Below are 19,381 nucleotides of genomic sequence, written 5' to 3' on the forward strand. Positions count from 1 at the left end.
TCATTTTTGTCATTATGTAAACACTTAGAAAGCAATAAACGTGATTTGTTCTCCAACACTGAGTTTCATTCTTTAGCCTTAAAGGATTCAAAGTGTTTACAGGCAACCCTGGTGTGAGGAGCAGCTTATAACAACCAGAAAATTTTAGTCTTCATGAGGCACAGATCATTTTATTTTAAAAATCAAGCAAAAGAAATAAAAAGAAAATTCTTTAGTACATATTAATATAAATATATTAAGTATATATTTATATAAGTATAAAAATATAAAGTTCCTCCAGTTATACAATGGTCTCAGCCTCTCACTCCTGAGGGAGAACAGCCAAAGAACATGAGAAATGTAAGTTGCTCATTTATCTTCCTGACACCCAAACCAACTGAGAACAACAAATGAGAGCAGTGCAAATAAGAAAACAAGCGGCAGCTCCAATAAATGCAAAACATAGAGGCGGAAAAAGGAATCAAAATTTTAAGACTGAATTCCTGAAGAAATGAGGTTATAAAATCATTCTGTCTCTCCTCCCTTGAGGACATCCTCAGGAGTGTGCAGCACAGGGTAATGGGATGCGAGGATCAGGGAACAACAGTCGTCCTGCAACAGCATTCTATGTGCCCTAACCCTCACCAAACAACGTGGTTATGGAAGGTAAGAGCTAGAAGAAACTTGCTCCTTGCTTAGCAATAATAAAAAGAAAAATGGTTAGCTTCTGTTTCCATATGTTTTTAGAACTCACATACAATAGCAAAGGCTTAGGAGCAGATACCCAGTAGATAACTTTCAGAACAGGCAGAACAAGCAGGAGAGATCCATGTTGTACATGCAGACATGCTGACGGACTCTTCCCATCCGCAGCCTTTATACAGGCTGCCACTGCAGAGGCCGCAACACAAAGAAATAACTCAGCTGCGCACTGAATTTCACTGATCTTACATCTGAAGCGCTCAGCTGGTGATTCCTAAATCGTAAAACTAAATCAGCCAAGAAGTGTATACCTGAAGAGCATAAAGGTATAGAATAATACAGAAAATTGTATGAAATGTATGACATGGGGCTCAGATGAGGGCATGCACAGAATGAAATGCAATTAAGTAAATGCAAAAAAAATACATAAATCGGAAATTATGAAACAAAACAGTTAAATATGTGATTCAAGGTTGGCATAGACTTGTTTGTGTATGCTGGAATAAAATTACATATTGGTTTTGGATATTACTCTCATTTTCCAGAAATGGCTCTGTTAGAGAATACAAATGCTAAACATGCAATAACACACACAAAAAGATTAATAACATTTGTTTGGTATGAAATACCAAATGTGGTAATGACAGATTGATTAATACGTGTTTAAATATTTTAAAGAATAATATAATTTTTAGCAGATCCGTTTTAATCTAAGGTAGTCAACACATGCAATGGTCAGGAGAGAACAGTATCAAGGCTAATAAAGAATGTCTAAAAATGCATTTGAACGTAGACTCCCTAACAAGAAACCTTGAAACTAGGACAGTTACTTGCTGAAAATTTATTTAATACAGAGTTTAGGACTGCTATAAACAGTTATGATGATCTTTTACAAACACTGTAAAAGTAAACATACATGATGAAGGTTAGCACAAATAAGCCTTTGTGGCAAAATAACGGTGCAAAAGGCAGTAAGTAGTTTCCCTTGAAGTTTATGCTCACTGCTTCTGCAGGACAAGAATAGATTCACAGGAAGAGCAAAAGCAGTTAGAAAGTATTTCACTAAAGAAGGAAAAATAAATTGTCTGAATGTCTACACAACAAAACAGGATGGGCAAAGGAAGATATAAAGACCTGGGCAGAAACAAGTTGCAGAACAAAGCACCTAAAGAAAGAACCCACTGCTGCCAAACAGAGAATACGCCTGCTTCAGAAACTTCACTACGTGCATATTTGCTGGAGATTAGAAAAAGAGTGACGAGCAGACTGTGAGGCTTCAGTCAGACACAGATAACAGAAACTTTCATTCATGCTCTTTTACATACTGACGACCTTAGGAGTATAACAGAGTTGTCCCTCTCCACATGCTACAGGCTGCTTCTCTTTTTCATATGGCTCTTATATCATATTTAGTAAACAGTCAGGTGCACATAGTGATTTTTCTGCTGATTCTGAATAGCTGCAACTCTTCATAAAGTTTTCCTATGAACAATTCAGACTGTTACTTAATTAATCTGAATACATCATATAGCTCCTAGAAATGGGGATTATGGGAATAGTATTCCAAAATTAATTTCTTGGAAGGTTTCATCACTTTGAGATTAGAACAGAGACCATTAAAAGGCAACAGCACTGTCACAGAGGAGGCAGCAGCGGGAAGGAGCTGTGAACAAAGGCCATCTCATTTCATCCACTGAGGTTTTTGCTGATCACCATGCACCCCCTTTTTTTTCAGTGAGGATTGCTGGAAAACAGAGAGAAATCATTGAGGGGCTTTTGGGGGCATTTTCCCCAAATTAAATCTAGTCCAGCAGCCCAGTTAGGAAGCAAACTTTTAATTAATTTGCAGAACAGTCATTCATCCTTTCAAAAAGTCAGAGGAGACTTTTGTCATAAAAATGTTGCAGTTGCAAGATGTGGCTGAATCAGCAGCTCTGTAGGAGCACAGAACTGAAGCTGACCTACAGCTGCCTGAGGTCCCTTCCTAGCTGTGAACTCCCTGAAGATTTCGTTCTGCCCAGGCAGATTGAACTGATGGATCAAAAAATGTTATCCTGAACATCAATATGTATTTTAAATAAATACATACTGAAATAATTTGGGTGTGGCATTAATTTTCAACCACTGTGGGCATAGCTAAAATGAACCATGTAATACCAACACTGAAATGGATGTAAATTGGAAGGACTGCAATCTTTAGGAAATATGTACAACAGCTTACAGGAAACCTAAGTATATTAAAGTATACATACACTGAAGAACACTAAAATCTACATTTAGATTACATTAGATTTAACAATACTCAGTAAACATATTTTCGAATGTGTTGATTTGCTGATAATTACGTAAACAGTCCAGAGTCCATGCTCACACGTCTACCTCCATAGGAACCACTGATAATCTGCAACAACCGTACAGCTGCCCACAGCACCCAACAATGCAAATAATACATTTCTGCTGCCTGGGATGCATAACGCTTTCTCTGCACAGACGGTATTCAAGAACTAATGAGCTCTTAAAAGTCTTCATTCAAATGAGAGTTCAAAAGCATGATTCCTCAGATACTGTCCAGCACACGTGAGCCAGAGGCACCTCACACAACAGAAGAGCATATGGAAACCACGTAGAAGCTGCCATGACAATCTTCTTTTCTACTAAACGTATGTGTAGCACAGACTGTATTTGGAGAGCAGCTACCCAAGGAGGAAAGCACCAGCAGCCCACAGTCAAGTTAGCAGGCTGTGCCTGCTGCACGAGGGCTCTGCAGCTCAGCAATGCCCAAACAAAGCAGCCCTGGGACCTGAGGCAGTACGCACTGTCCAAAAAGGCGTTCAGTAGCAGCTTTGCAAGAAGGATCAAAGATCAAAACACACTGCAAGTACTCATCAGAATTAGCAGTAACAGCTTCTGGACCAAGTTTTTGTATTTAATATCCAATTAACATCAGATCACAAAATACATCTTAAAGATGATTTCCTGAGTTTATTTTTTTCACATTCTATTTACATCGTTCTGTTTCTGTAAATCACTGTAAACTCTCTTTAGAACACAAATCATCACAACAAATCCATATTTAGACAAGTCTAAAAAGTATGAGAAAATGTATCCTGGCTTCATTTATATAATCCACACAATAGCAAAACACACTAAGCATCACAAATTGAAACAAAATCCACTCAAGTTGATAATAACACCCGTCTTTTCATCCAGGTGGATATGAATCAGTGCTTTTCAGGGTTACTGTACACCAATATTTAGGTGTAAAAAAAGAAATCTTATCCAATAGATACCTAGTGCAAATTTAAATATTTTCTAGTCATCTGTTACAGACAAGCACTCTAACATCACGCTATGTTTCAGTTTGTAAAAAAGCCCCAGCTGGAAATTTTCAGAGGTACAAATCTGAGTCTGAGCACAAACAGGATCTGCATCATCCAGACAGTGCAAACTGAAGGTGATCAATCATCTCAGGCAGAATAATACGTAATGACAAAGTCTACTCAATAGACTCTTTTTGGGTTTTTGGACTTATCCTACTATGATCAAATTTTCAAATAATCTTGAGTAAAAAATTAACAATGCATTTTGGAAAAGCATACTTATAATTCAATGTTAATCTTCAAATATACCCTGACTATTTTAAAGCCCATGTCTGACTCATTCAGTGCTTTGGGCTACTTGGAAATTTTCACAATGGTAGAAATAACAGACCTTCATCGGGGACAGAGAAACCTCTGTCATTCAGGACACCATATTCAAAGAAGGCTCTAGAAATTTCTGTTCTGATTTTCAAAATTCTCTTTTCCCTTGTATTTTTTTTTTAAGAAGGCAACAAAATTGTCAGGGAAGTTCCTGTAGCCCAATTGTGAGAATTAATATGCAGAATTTATTTTTTAACCTTACAGTATTTTAATATTTAAAAATAAGACACATCCTCCCAAAGCCTTTAAACAGGGGAAATCTATTACACACATTCAAAAAATAGCAAAACCCATTGTATTTGATAATCCAATCACTGATCTATCACTGACTTAAAATCATGTCTATCAGGCCAAAATCTCCCATTTTGACAGGGGCAGGATATGGCTTATCACTGATGTTCAGTTGCTTCTACTAACACAATGAGAAGGACTCTGTGATCGGACATAGAAGAGACATATATGATGGACTCAGTATTTGTTGGCAAGTGATCTTAATGACCTGTGAGTCACCATTTGCTATAGGAGAACCCTGCTTCATGCAGCACAGAGGACGGAATAGTCCTTACTGCATGTTGAATTAATATCTGTATCCCAAAACCTGAGGTGGATTTACTTCATTTCTTTTCTTCTTTTAGTCTTCTAATACTGAATATCAACATAACTCACCTGTACATGAGTGTATATATACACACCCACATATAAATATACATAAGTCTGTACTACTATTCATACACCTGCTAGAGAATCTATTACATGAATTTTGGAATGGGAACCAATTTATTTCTTATCTTTCTTTTGATTAACTTTTATACAAATATAAATAAGGGAGGGAAGAGTGAACTGTTAACAATCTCAACCTATGAAGATCAGCGCTCTTATTTCTAATGCTTTACACTCATTTCCCAACTCTTACCTTTACCATGGCTTTTGCAGCAATTCCCATGGTACATGGGAACACTACATGGAAGAAACAGTGTCTTCTACTCTTAACTTTTAGCAACTTCTTAATACTCCAAAAATGGAGCTTTCAGAGGCACAACTAGCAAGTAGAGCTGTCTGTCTGAGGTTTAATGCATACCATCACTACCAAGACAAAAAGATTACAGTACAGATCTTCTCTAACACCAAAGGTACGAAAATTAAACATGACCACATTTGTAACTTATTCAACTGCAACCTACTCTGGAGCAAGAAAGATAGTAATTTTAATATTAACAAAATGAGGAGATTCATGAGAAATTTATCTCTCTGAAGTCCTTGAATACAAAGCAAGAAGTTGATTTTACAGCTATCCACAGGAAAAGCATTGCGATCGGTATTTCATTTAACCAAGATATTCCATTTTTAGTGATTTTGAGAAAATTTGGAAACCTAAGTAAAACCTGAAGAACATGAAAAAAAACACCACATATAAAACAATAAATAAATGCATAAAATCCTGCTAAACATCTGATGAAGAGTTATGGCAAGAGAGAAAAGCATACCTTATCTTGTTTAAAAGCATAACTCTTACTATATCAGTGTAAAGTGATTTCTCTCTCTTTAAAAGAAAAAATCCTCCACTTTCACAACACTACAAGGTTTTTCCATGAAGTAAAGCTCTTTCTGGGGAAAGTAATTTTTAAAAATCTATGGAGAAGATTCATGCTTGTGAGGCTTTTAAAAACACAATTGCTATGCAGTTAGCACTGATCAGCTGGCAGCCACGAGTTCCATCAGTTCCTTTGTCTCACAGTCTGCTCACACATCCATGAGTGCATACTGATGAACATAAGGATCACAGCATAGACCACAGCACTGTTTTATTTTAAACAGGTTTTGGTAAGGGTTCTTTATTAAATTTTTGGGCTCCAGTACAATATGCAACATAATTCTCTGATGCACTTATAAAATCTGAGTACTTAATATTGCATACCCTACAAACAGATGGTTCACTTTAGGTGCTGGAGTGAAATTATGTAACTTTACAAAGAACATTTACCATTTTAAATCTGATTGAACAGTACTCCAAACAAGGACTGGAAACAGTTTGATATTTGTACAAACATAATCTTTTTAAAAGTATTATGTGAACCCATTTAGGAATCGCAAAGCAATGCTGAACTAAGAGACACAGCATAATATTTATTTGCATTCCATAATTTCAGTAAAATGATATGTCTCTGCTTTCCTAGTAAGGGTTTAAAATCGTCTTTTATATGACAATGAAGAAAACTTACAAATTTAACCCCCTAAAAATGGGACTATCGTTATCTCTCATTTTGTTTAATAGCCAGATGTTTTATTACCTTGACTCAACACAGGAGTGTCTTAGTGAGTGCTGAGACCACCTCAGTAGCAGTGTTGCACTGGAGTCATTGATATATTTTTTACCTTTTTAGTTATGCTTTTTGTCAACATAATCTTCCCAAAAGATAACTTCATGTATTGAGTGAGCTGCATCTCAGCACGGAATATTAAATGCTTCATTCTAATTTTTTAATGCTTTCTTTTACTTGAAGCTGAGGCCAAAAAAAATTCAAGTTACATGCAAGCACACATGCTTACAGCACGTAAATTGAAGTTGTGTTTCTCTGGTTGCTTTGCTGGAGGGAGGCTGAAGAGTGGCTGGGAGTAAAAACCATGAATGTGCAACAGATCTGGAGGCAAGGATATAAAATAAAACAACCAACGGGTGCCCAGGAGGAGTGTGGGATATGTTCAAGGTAAATCCCGAGTAAGGATCTAAGGACCGCTAGGCAACGAGATGAAAAATACACAGCAGTGCACAGGAATCGGAAGAACTAAATGCAGAAGGGAAAGACAGATCAGGCAACAAGACAGAAAATAAAGTATCTTGTTGCAATTATCTGGGTCTAAAAACCCACTTAGCTGCCATTCTCCTCATCTCTCTCTAGCTACCAGCACTCAGCTAAGTCCTGCAGAATGTCCTTAATAGTTTCACCCACAGCTTTTACATATCCATGGAAATTAAACTTCTGGAAGTTGTTTAAAAAAGTCTGAAAATTGATAAGCAGTACTTAATTGAAGAGGTGTCTCCTTTGAGCTTATGTTATAACATCTTTAAAAACCATTAATCCTTGAAAGCTCTCTTACAGATCTGGTGATGAGCAACTGGTGCTCTCAGATCCACATTCTTCTCTCCCACAGAACTTTTCAGCCATTTCCATGCTCTTTAGGGCACCCTCCCCCCCCTCTCCTTGCAGTCTGGCATATCCTCTTCAGTTGTCTCTAATTCTTTTAAAAGTATGCCTCAGTCTACTGAAATGCCACACTTTGTAACACAGTAGATGGTAACACAAAGCGTGGCTCTCTACTGCAGTAAAAAAGTGTATTACTATTATTGTTATGTGTACAGTATTGGAGAATCCAACAGCCTCAACATACAGCAGCTTTGTAAAGCTACCCATTACTGCTAATTTTAGTGCCCAATTTTCCTACCAAACATTAAGTAAAAAAAACGAAGTCACTTTCCATATTTCCAGTTTCTCTTTTAAGTGCATTTTGAAATACTACAAGAATTTTTTGTTATGTTTGCTACACTGTACAGAAAGATTATAATAGCTGAGATTACAATGATTAAAATCTCGCACCCCAGAAAACCAGAATGACCACTGCAAGCACAACAAAAGCTGAAGAACATATCTGAAGTGCAAAAGAGTATCAGTCAAATGTTTTCCTTATAGTTTTTTAACTTGTTTTTGGGCTTTGTGTATTTGTTAAGTCTAATCTGAACTTCAGAATTAAGGAATGACTGAAGAAAGGCATCTTTTTAATCCTAGTGTTACAATAAAATATTTCAAATAAGCAAATGTTCTGCTTTGTCTACATTTAGACACCCATGAATGTGCTGCCTTAGAATAGCTGTAGAGGCAGGTCAACACAACAAAATTTTCTTTTTTTTTCTTTTTTTTTCTTCCCTAAATTCAACAAAATTCCTTGCCTGGTTTTCAGTGTTTGATGCCACATTATTGCATTACCTCACCAAAGCAACTGATTAGATCTGTTCTGCACATGTGAATTAGCACCTTGTTAATTGCAGAACACATGGGTGCTTTTTTTTTCCTACATAGAGAAATCTATTTATTTGCTCTTCATTAACTGAAATATGTGCATGGCAAACGTATTACGAACATGGCCTCATTTCCTTTGGTTCTTCTCTTGTCCTCATTAAACAGGACATATTACATAGTCATCTAGATTCATTTTGCAGCGCAGCATGTAATGATAGTGATTCTGTAATACTTTTCATCTGCATCTCTTTTCCTTCTGTGGTTATCCTTTGTTTTTAACTTTTCCCTTTCCAAATATTGCATAGTTCACCACATGTTGAAAAGTCCTCTAATTCTTTCATTATTTTTAATTTAACTTTTCCAACTATATCTTAAACAGCAGCGATCAGTCTTTCTACAGCAGCATTGTAGAAGTCATTTAAACTTCAGTGGGAATCTCTAACATGACTTATCATCTACCACTTCTAGGAAAGTCTATACATTCTATACATATATGTATATAAACAATGGAAATTTTTAGCATCAGAAATAGATGTCATATTACTTCAACACTTCTGAAGCTTCATCAGAGACAGTAAGTGCTGAAAACAAACTGCAACTTTAGCTGATTATAAGATTTTTTTTCTGTGAATATTTTATTATCCCGTGAAATAACAAACTTGAGAACTGGAATTAGCTCAAATTTTAAGAATATAGATGAAATGTAATCAGAAAATATATCTGTCTTTGAAAGTGACTGTATTTTGTGTTGATTTCACAGAGCATCCACAAGTGACCTTTCTCCCAACATATTTTTGAAACAAGTCACTGAGAGTTCAAGCTCCTTGTCATGGCAGCCACCTCAATTAACACATATGAAAAAAACTGTTTCTTGGAAACCCAGCACAAGATAAAACAAGAGGAAATACATAATGTCTGAATGTGCTCCAGTAACTATGTCAAGTCTAAGCCACCATGCTCTCTTAAGGGCAATTTCTGTTTTCCAGCCTCAACAGTACACTATTTGCCAACCACAGTGTTTGTGCTACTATTCATGGAGTGTTTGACAGCAGCTTTAATCTGTGCTATCCATCTTCAGTGTCTCTATGCTACTTACTACTACAAGCTTTTTTCCTATCAGTCTTGATAGTGAAACACTGTAGTGGACAAGAGCTCCGACAACTGTCTCCCCTTTCTAGAGAAAAAAAGACCCATACCTTTGAAAATTGTTTCTGATAGATCATCAGTACTAATATGATAGGTGAATTATTTCCACTACTTTAAGTCAAAACACCTTATCCAGCAAATAAAGCAAAAGAAAAGGTTTGTTACAGTCTTCCTCTAATGTTAGACAGTATGTCCACTCTTACACTACTACGCTATTCCACAAATGAGAGCGGAATTGGAACAGGAGTTCTTTAGTATGCATTTGTCTTTGAGTGCCTATTTTACCTACTTTCAGAGGGCAACTGACTTCTGATTTTGTTCTGCAATTCTCATAGACCATTTCCATGCCAAACATTTAAGACTGACCACCCACTATAAACACCTTCTCCTGCATAAGTCTTTTTCTCATTCCTTTTAGACACTATTGAGGTCTAAATACTGTCATTTATGCCCAAAAAATTCCAAGAAGTTTATTGAAATACCATCCAGATAAGAGCCAGGAAGAATGAACAGCATACAGTAGTTGACTGCCTGACCTCTTCAGGGCTAACCAAAAGTTAAAGGATGTTACTGAGGGCATTATCCAAATGCTTCTGAACACTGGCAGCCAGGGGACACCAAGCAGCTCTATAGAAAGCTTGTACCAGTGTTTGACCACTCTCATAGTAAAGAGACTTTTCCTAGTGTTGCATCTGAGCCGCCCCTGGCACAGCTTTGTGCCACATCCTCACATTCTGTCACTGGTTACTGGAATTTAAGCAATAAACAATGCTGGTAAAATTGACCTTAGTAAGATACCAACCAAAACTCATTTTTTAAATGGTATTTCAATTATTTAGAATATTCATTACTTTTAATTATTGATTTGTTATATAATAGTGCTCCAGTACTCAGTGAAAACTTCCATACAAATGTCAGTGTTTGTTCAACAAAATCCATCCGTATCATAAAACAGCAACTACTGAGTGTCATTCTAAAAGTGTTACAAGCACACTCTCATTAATGTATATCAGGAAAATGACTAAAAAGCATATTGCTACAGGAAAAATTCCCTATAAGCTATAATTGCTCATTGAAAAGAACAATGGCATTAGATGATTTTTTCTCATTATGTGTCAGAAGCCTGTCATCTCAAAATTCATTCTGGCTCCCACATTATAAATACACTTCAGTATTTCTATAGGCAATGCCAAAATAATCAGCAGGCACTCACTGACTTTTGCCAACAAAAGCATGACTCTTTGCACAAGAATTTTCTTGCCATTTATAAACAAAGACATTTTGGAAGTCCACGCCTGTGATTGGCTGTGGCAACTGATACACTCCACCATAAGATAAAACAGATAGAAAGTACTGATTTATTAGAAACAGTAAATATTTTACAATAACTCTATTTAAACATATAACATCTATGTTTAAAGAGGTTATTCCAGTCTATTCTTAAAATAATTTAATGCACTAAATATTACGTGTTTTATGCATCATATACTCAGGAATTCAATCAAATGCTGTGAAAAACCATCCTGCAAAATCAACAGATGAGTAATGCTAAGCCACAAAAATTGCAAACTCACAACCCTCTTACATTAAAAGATACTGAACATCTTACTAAGAGACAACTCTGAAGTTAAACTTCATTTTGATATGGAATAATCTCAGTCACTTCTGACAAAACTTCTTTACCACCTATTTGATCTCCAATCTTGTTGACTGTTTCAGCGTCAGAACACACAAAGGTCAATCTCCCATGTGCAGCAAGCTGCAAAATGCCCCAACCAACTCTCCTGGCACCGTGCCTCACCAAGCACATGGGAAATTGACAACTTCACCATTCTCCTGCTGTCCTTACTATGGTTGGTGATCACGGTAAGAGAAATATCACAGCGAGGAGGGCCGAGCAGAAGCTGGATTTCTTCTCCAGCTATGCACCAGATACAGTATTTTCTAAAATACAGCAATCATAGCTAATGTAAATAATTTTTAGGCTTTGTCTGAAGACCAAGTATTATAGTTGCAATTTTTATTTATGTTCCTATAATGGAATTAGGTGGCAGAAGACAACATATTTACAATATTTTAGTTCCTGTATCTAGGGAACATGCAAGAAGCAGGAACAGCTCAAAATGCTAAATGTTCAGTCTGTGATTCTTTGGTGTTCACCAAACATGAAGTTCTTACATCTTCTGCTTTATCTACTTAATTTTGTGCTCTCTTCTTGATACTGTACAATTTTTATCTCTTATTTAAGAGGAAGAATACCCTGGATAAGAAACTAAAAAAGTAGAAGTCAAAGCCATCTTCATGAATTTACTCCACTTCTATGAATTTAAAAAGTTAATATTGCATGTGATTCACACAATAAAAAGAAGGAAATTACTCCATTTTTCTGCAGCTGAAACATCTGAGACCTTAGGTTTTATTCAGATTTTTCTCTGGGTTAGGTTAGGGTTTTTTTTTTGTGGTTTGTGAGTTTGTTTTTGTTTTCTTAGGGTGCTTGGGTTGTTTTTATTTCCTTATTTCAGATTTCTATTGAGCTTATCAAGAGATCACCTTACTAAAAATAAGGAAAAAGAAAGAAAAGTTCTAGTAAACAGTTCAGGATTTAATTCATGCAACTGTGTCATGCCAAAGAACAACACTTATATACTGTCCTTCAAAACACTCACAGCAATACCATAAATAAGCAAACATTGCAGGTTAGCATAGTTACGTTATAGAGAACACAGAAATTTGTTTATAATACTTCTGCCCTGGCTCCTAAGATCGTGCTTAGTCTACAAAAACCCAAAATGAATAAATAAAACTGCTCCTGAGCAAAATAATAAACTGACTGAAAGATAACCCCACTCTGTCAGAATAAAGAAATATATGTCTGCAATTGTTTTCTTCCTGTTTCCTTTGCCACATGCAACACAAGCTTAGGTTGCAGTTTTCCAGACTCAATGAGCAAATTGGTCACATAACTCCTCAGTGGAAATTAGTTGGCTAAACTCAGTTAATTTACATGTTAAAAAACTGTCCTTACAGCTGAACTCTTCTCAGAGGGATAAAAAACAAAACAAAATAAACCAACACACAAAAACAATGACTAACTCACATACCAGGTAACAAAACTTACAAAAAAGTAATTTAAAGGTTTTGTCTTACCTCATTAAATCTTGTCACAAGATCTTCTACAGCATTATGTTCACCATTTGGGGTAGAAAGAATAGTAGCAGATATGGAAGCTTGAATACAAGGAAGCTTGCTTTGACACTCAGCATTACCCAAATCCCTGGTTAAGAAGCAGAGGTAGTCAATGGGTAAGACCTTCCGGTAGAGCTCCTGCTCCTGTTCAGTGAGAATGCTGGCAACCTCCTCTGGGAACTGAATGAGGTGCTGCAGGTCAATGAGCTCCTTGCTGATACCAGCCACGTTGGAGGGAAGGACACTGGAGCCAGCCATAGATGTACACGCTTGACGTTCTGAAACAAAACAAATTAAAAATTTATTAGGTTTCTCCTTTAACTCTTGGATCGAGCTGTGTGAAAATAAGACAATTGCTGTTGCTCTTTTAAAATTCATTTACTCAGCATTATAGTATTTTGAAATTACTTTATATTTAAACAATCTAATACATTCCTTCCTTATACATCTATAAAACTACAGCGGGTAACGGGATCTTCGAAGATTGTCAAGCTACCTGCCAAAATGTGCTTGCTTCTTGACTTATCCAAACACCTGCTGCAACTACCTGCAAGTCACGCCAAAAGGATCATTTTGACTCTACTTCACCTCCATGTCAGAGTCTATAGTACAGACTGAGGCAGTGGGAGTCTCTCGGCTCAAGAAATAATGTACAATGATATAGCAAAACCCATGCAGTTAGTGCATTTCTTCATATTCCTCTTGCTATAAGATACAACTCATCTGAACTCACTGCACTGGAAAAAAAAATGTCCAATGTTACAAAATATTTTTCATTCTTCTGGGAAAATGCATATATCTGGGAGTATGCATGTTTTATCCATTATTACAAAAGATTCATGGTAGTTTTATAATGTCCTAACAGCAACATCCCCAGAAAAATAAAACTTTTCCTAAGATGGAAGAAGCCAAGCTCTGTAAGACCATGTGGGAAGCCTGAAATATCAACACAATGATTCCAAAATAGTGAGTACGAGTCTTCTGACTTGATAAGTTTAGAATGGGCACTCTGAACAATAATTTTTCAAAAATTACTTAAATATATAAACAGTCATATTAGTATATTTCTTCCCAGGAAGAAAGAGTTTATTTTTCAGTGTTGCTTATACCTTTAGAGGTTTTTTGCTCACATAATGGATTATACACTCCAGATCTACTTTGTAACTTGACTTTTTTCATATCAACACATTCTCATTTCAGACATGGTACACATCTCCCTTCTGTTCTCTAAATCAAAACGATCATACTGACTGATTACAATTCATTCCCTTGTAGCAAACAAAATATGCGACATGATTTTTCCCTGGCTATATTCTTTTTACAGGAAATATGATCAAAAAAGACAGAAAAATGCCTTTTCTTCATATAATTCACAAAAGGTTGGAAAACAAATTACACCAGACCTAAATAAAGTTGTTGGTTTAACAGAACCTGTTGAGAAATTTTCAAGTACTTAAACACTTTGGAAAGAGCAAAGGAGTAATCATTTCTGTGCATAGACTGGCAAGGAAAAAAGTAATGGACTTAATTTGCTGTAAGAAATATTCCAGTTAGACAGTACAGATATCAAGAAATCTGTCACTGAAACTCCTGCAAGAAACATCATAGAAAAAGACAGTTAAGAACACCATGTTGACATGTTGATCCTGTTTTGGGCAGCAGTTGAATCACTGTGAGTTTCTAGGCTTTCTTTCAGTGTTGGCTTTGGTTCTACAAGGGGCTCCAGTTCTGGTCCAGTTTTGTTTTCCATTTCATTTTATGCAGATCAGTTCTGCCTTCTTAAGTAAGAAAAAAGCTCTTGAAAGCTCATTTGGACTGTTTTTAACTTTATAACAGAATTTAAGCATGCGTAAAAATAAAAATTCTCATTTGATATCATAGAAGTTGCACATTTGCATATATGAACTGAACTGTCACCGTCATAAGCAGAAAAGAAGAAAGAAGAGGATAAGGAAGTCACAACAGAAAATCTCTTCCCATCCATTTGCCCCCAGAAGACTTCTTCCCAACTCACACTCCTCCCAGGCAGGATGAGCAGCGAGGCAGAGAAGCAGAGAGGTTGTGTCAGCCTCTCCTGTGCCTCATGCTACAGCCAGGGTGTACAGGCTGAGCCTGTGCTGGCATTCTACTTCATATTAGCTACCTACTTTTGAAGGGAATCGTGCAAACAGCCCCACTTATAGTGCTGCATCTTATAGTCTTAAGAGCACAGAAGCTGGATCCTTGTCAGATGAAACAACAGCCTAATGGCTGAACAATATGCTCCCAGGGAGCAGTTAAAGTATCCCCACTGCCCCAAATCCTCACCATCAGTGGCACCAGGTTCTGGACAGGACTGAGCTCGGCATGGGTAGCTCTGTAGAACTAGACTTGGCTGCAGGAGATCACAAAGCACAAGAGACAAGACCGGTATGACTAATCTAACGTCACAGAAATACTGATGCTTTGCAGATTCAACATTATTTGGCAACTACAGTTACAGACACTTCATTATTATCTATCAATATTATAGCAAAGGAAAGCATAACACTGTAAGGATTACCAGTCAAGTAGCAACTGACGGAGGAGGAAGAACATATGGTTGAAGATAAGCTATTTCCCAGTGCACTGCTTGCTGATGAGATTTTGGATGCTCGTAAGGAATCTTCAAGAATTTACCTTCTCCATTACAAAACTAACAACAAAAACTTTCCAGATTCACACTTTCAACAGGGCTACACTGCATATTGTCCCAGAACTGCCATGCCTAGGCATAGCCCTCCTCAGAGCTGCTTCTTACTGCTTCCCACATATAAAAACAAGGCCCTAAACAGTGAAGGGACCAATGCAAGAGGACTTATCCACAGCGCACTTCTAGACTCCCTGAAACTGCTGGAAATGTATCATCCAAATTTCATTTTACTCACTGCCCATTGATCAAGACCAGCAGAAAGCTAATGCATTTTCAATGAAACTGAAGGACAGCACCATACTCTGTTGCAACATCTTTGAAAGACAGCTTCATTTTAACAGGAAAAACAAGCTCTCCGAAGAAAAATCTTATCATGGAAGCTAAGATGACTGAAGTCACAGGCTAAATATGATCAACCACCATTACTGCTGCACTTGGAGGGAAATACAAACTAAACTCTTCCTGTTTCAAAAACTGAATTGCAGACTAGTATTTTTAAGTCTTTGTTAAAATGAAAGAACTAAAAAAGCATTCTGTCTTTAAGAGCCCAAGAAAGAAGAGTAGAGCGCTGCAGTAGAGCGCTGCAGATATCCAAGGAGAGGAGCACAGCCAAGCAGAACTGTAAAGGCTCATACCTCATAGCTCAAGTGTGGATATAAATACTGAACAAGTGGAAATATAACTTATTCCTGTGGAATATTTTTACACCTATAAATATATCCATAATTCGCATCCTTGCACACATTGACTGTTGATATACGTCACCCCTGCAGAATCTGATCTTTCGTCTTTCCCTCTTCCAGCCTCCTGCGTTCTGTCACAGAAAATCCAGGATCCCCACTCAGCTGCACCACCCTCCCACCCATGATTTACACCCCGCACAAAAGTCTCCTCCTACACTCTCTGTACTAATCTAGCCCTTTTTTTTCTGGATTATTTGTTTCTTTTTCCTGTCTGTAACTTTCACAATTTTTCATGCCAGGAACTGATCTGCATTGCTCTGTTTGCTGGTTTCTGCTATGAAACTTCCTATCACTCCCATCTACAAGTCCTCCAGCTTTCTGCTGTCTCCCTCAGGAAACAGATGCTATTTTTCCGAACATCAAAGAAAGACCAGGTCTTGGGATTAATTTGCAGAATGAAACTGCTCTCGGGCAAAAATCACAGATTTCCTTCTTAGAGTTAAGGCAGGAGATAATCCTCAATAAAATTAGTCAATCAGCTGCCTCTGCAGCAAGTTGCAGTATTCTTTGTGTGCTGCCATGTCAAGTTATAGCTAAAACTGCAGAAGAAAATGGGAAATACCTTCGCTATTCATTTGCAAGTTGTCTAACGCTGGCGTTGACAGATTCGTTTATCCTTTTGATAAACAATCTAAGCAGATAATCTTTTAAAGAGCAAGCATTGCTTCCATTAATCAAAACAAGATAACCTTTGCTAAGCATTAAAAGAGGACTCACAGGTTGACTTCATTTCTGATATGCATGGGAACAAAACGCCTCATCTTTTCTAACAAAAGAATGGGAGAAAAATACAGAATGACTGCTTTAGGGAATTATTCAGCCCCAGCACATCAAAAACTCTTGAAAAAATGCTATCTGAAGAAATTGTTAATTTTGCTTTTTTCCAAAAAAGAACTTTTACAAGGTTTTACTAAGGAGCTCTTGCATCAACAAATAAGCACTCAACTTTTATTAGTATAAAACTTAGAATTTTCACATATCTTTAATTTGTCTATGCTGAATAAACAAAGTCCAAGTATTTAAGTAGGTAAAACCGCTGTGAACGTGTTTGTGTGTACATGAAAGTTCCAAGACAGTCTTGAAAACCTGGATTTTTGCCGATCTTCTTTTCTTTATTAAACTGTATTATGTTTGTGTTTGATATATGAGCATGAGACTGATTTGTGATTTTTTGAAAATGAAAAACAAGGAGCTCACTTTAAAGAAAAATGAAAAGATACTTTCAACAATAAAAACATTAAAAATTCTGCTGGAAGGCCAGTGTTAATTACTGTAATCTTTCATATTTTTTCCACATTTCTGTGTTCCACTAAACAGTCCTTGTGCAACATGCAATACTTCCTAGCAACAAAAGCAAAACAATCTGCTTATTTACCATATTATTCGTACAGCTAAAATTAAAAGGTGCTTATTTCTTAAATTTTATTCCATCATTCATACAGATGATTTGCTGATACACAATGTGTTATAAATGTTGAGCTGCTGCCATCAGTTTTCTCTAAGCAGAAATTCAGTACTGGCTTTCAGCAAATAAATGGCATTCATAGAAAGACAGAAGGAAAACAAATACCGCCCTGAATGTAACCACACAAATGTCAGAAATGCTAATCCTGCCCTAACATACAGTTCCCAACCATTCAATCTGTACTTTGATAAAATCACGTCACTTTCCATGTGAATTCTGACCAAGTAAGGACAGTGGCACAGAATTACTTTCATCCAAACTGAAACACATTAACTCTTAAACTGATATGTGTAGGAATGTGCTGTGCATCGTTACAGAGAGAATTCACCCAGCAAAAAGCCACTTTCTTCTTGAGATAAGTACAATTTGGAAAGAGTAAACTTGTCAATAAAATGAAAGCTGACTTTCAGAGAAGTCTGGTGATTTGACAAAAGAGGTAATAGGATTTGTCTTAGTTTTATTTCTAGGCTGCTTTTCCTTCTGCACTTATCTAGAGAAGAAAAACAAAAAGTATTCTCTATTATTCAAAATCAGTGGTTTGAAAATGATAAAAGCAAAAATTAGAAACATTGAACAAATGTTCTCTCTCTAGAAGGCTTCTGGGAGAAGTTCCTGTGAAAACCAAGTATTCTAAAGAGAAAACAGGTTTCAATAACCACAACAATAAAAGTAATTATTAAGGATATTATGACATCTTATTATTCAGTTGATAATAGACTGATAATAATCATTGTGTCCATGAAATTTTACTGCTGTGACTGAAATTATACAAAATTCTTAGGGGATTATTTTTTTCAGTCATATTAAAAGGTAGTGTGTACTATAAGTACCTACATCAGCAAAAAAAAAATATCCCCACTGTATCACTATCATGCAATAACTGGATCTTAATAGAAATGTTTTTAGCAAACAATGCTTCAGACATCGTCCCAACTGTTCCTCTGCAATGTGCATTACATTTACAATGAAAACATGGAGACAAAGGTGAACAACTGTCAACATAGATAATACAGAAGAATTCTGTTCAAAAAAAAGCAAAAATATAATAAAAGCTTTTCCAGAAGAGAAAACACTTAGATATGGAGTGTATGGCAGTTTAATTGAACACAAGCTCCAGATACAGATCATTATAACTGGGTTCTATAGGCTGCGTCCTATCCCAGAACTGCAACAACCGAAACAGCGAGTTTATTCATTTCCTGTTCTTCTGCTGTATAATTAAAAACATATCTCTATCTTTTAATGAACATGAATTCACTGCCATCAATTTGGAATGCAAATAACTCACTCCAGTATTGAAGGGCTGATATTAAATTCAGTAGGAAGGTTGCCATAGAACGTTATCAAGGGCAAATTCAATTTCATTGCAGAAATAACTGCAATCAGTGGATCCTATTTATTCTGCAAATTTACTTATAAGTCAAGTAATCAAAAAATCGAAGACCTACACTTTCTCTCTCAGTATCCCTAAACCAAGCAATGTGAGTTACCTCTTAAAACTTTGTGCACCGTAAATTAACAGCAGGGAAGCAGTGGAACCATAAGGCATTCATGCTAATAATAAAATTGGAGCTTAGTATGACCTGAGCATCAGTGAGCAGAGGATAATACTCTGAGAAAAGGGAGATTCCCAGATGGTGATTTGAAGAAGAGGAGATTAATTTACCCAGGATCTGTAAGGAAAATAATGTGTTTTCAAAACAAGTAACATCACAGACACACTCTGGATGCGCTTTTTCAGGTTTGAAACAGAAACAGCAAACTTCACAGCTCGC

At 36.5% G+C, this 19,381-nt stretch overlaps 1 protein-coding gene across 2 annotated transcripts in view; it reads right to left on the reverse strand.

Annotated features, from left to right (window-relative positions):
- PLCE1 (phospholipase C epsilon 1) overlaps positions 1-19,381 on the reverse strand; it is a 125,658-nt gene that overhangs the window by 42,294 nt on the left and 63,983 nt on the right. For both annotated transcript variants that reach the window (XM_031554450.1, XM_031554449.1), the window contains exon 3: positions 12,689-13,005. In XM_031554450.1, the coding sequence (XP_031410310.1) occupies positions 12,689-13,005 (317 nt within the window). The remainder of the gene's footprint in view (positions 1-12,688; positions 13,006-19,381) is intronic.

The sequence above is a fragment of the Meleagris gallopavo genome, chromosome 8 (genome assembly GCF_000146605.3).
Source record: "Meleagris gallopavo isolate NT-WF06-2002-E0010 breed Aviagen turkey brand Nicholas breeding stock chromosome 8, Turkey_5.1, whole genome shotgun sequence".
In the NCBI taxonomy this organism is placed as follows: Eukaryota; Metazoa; Chordata; class Aves; order Galliformes; family Phasianidae; genus Meleagris; species Meleagris gallopavo.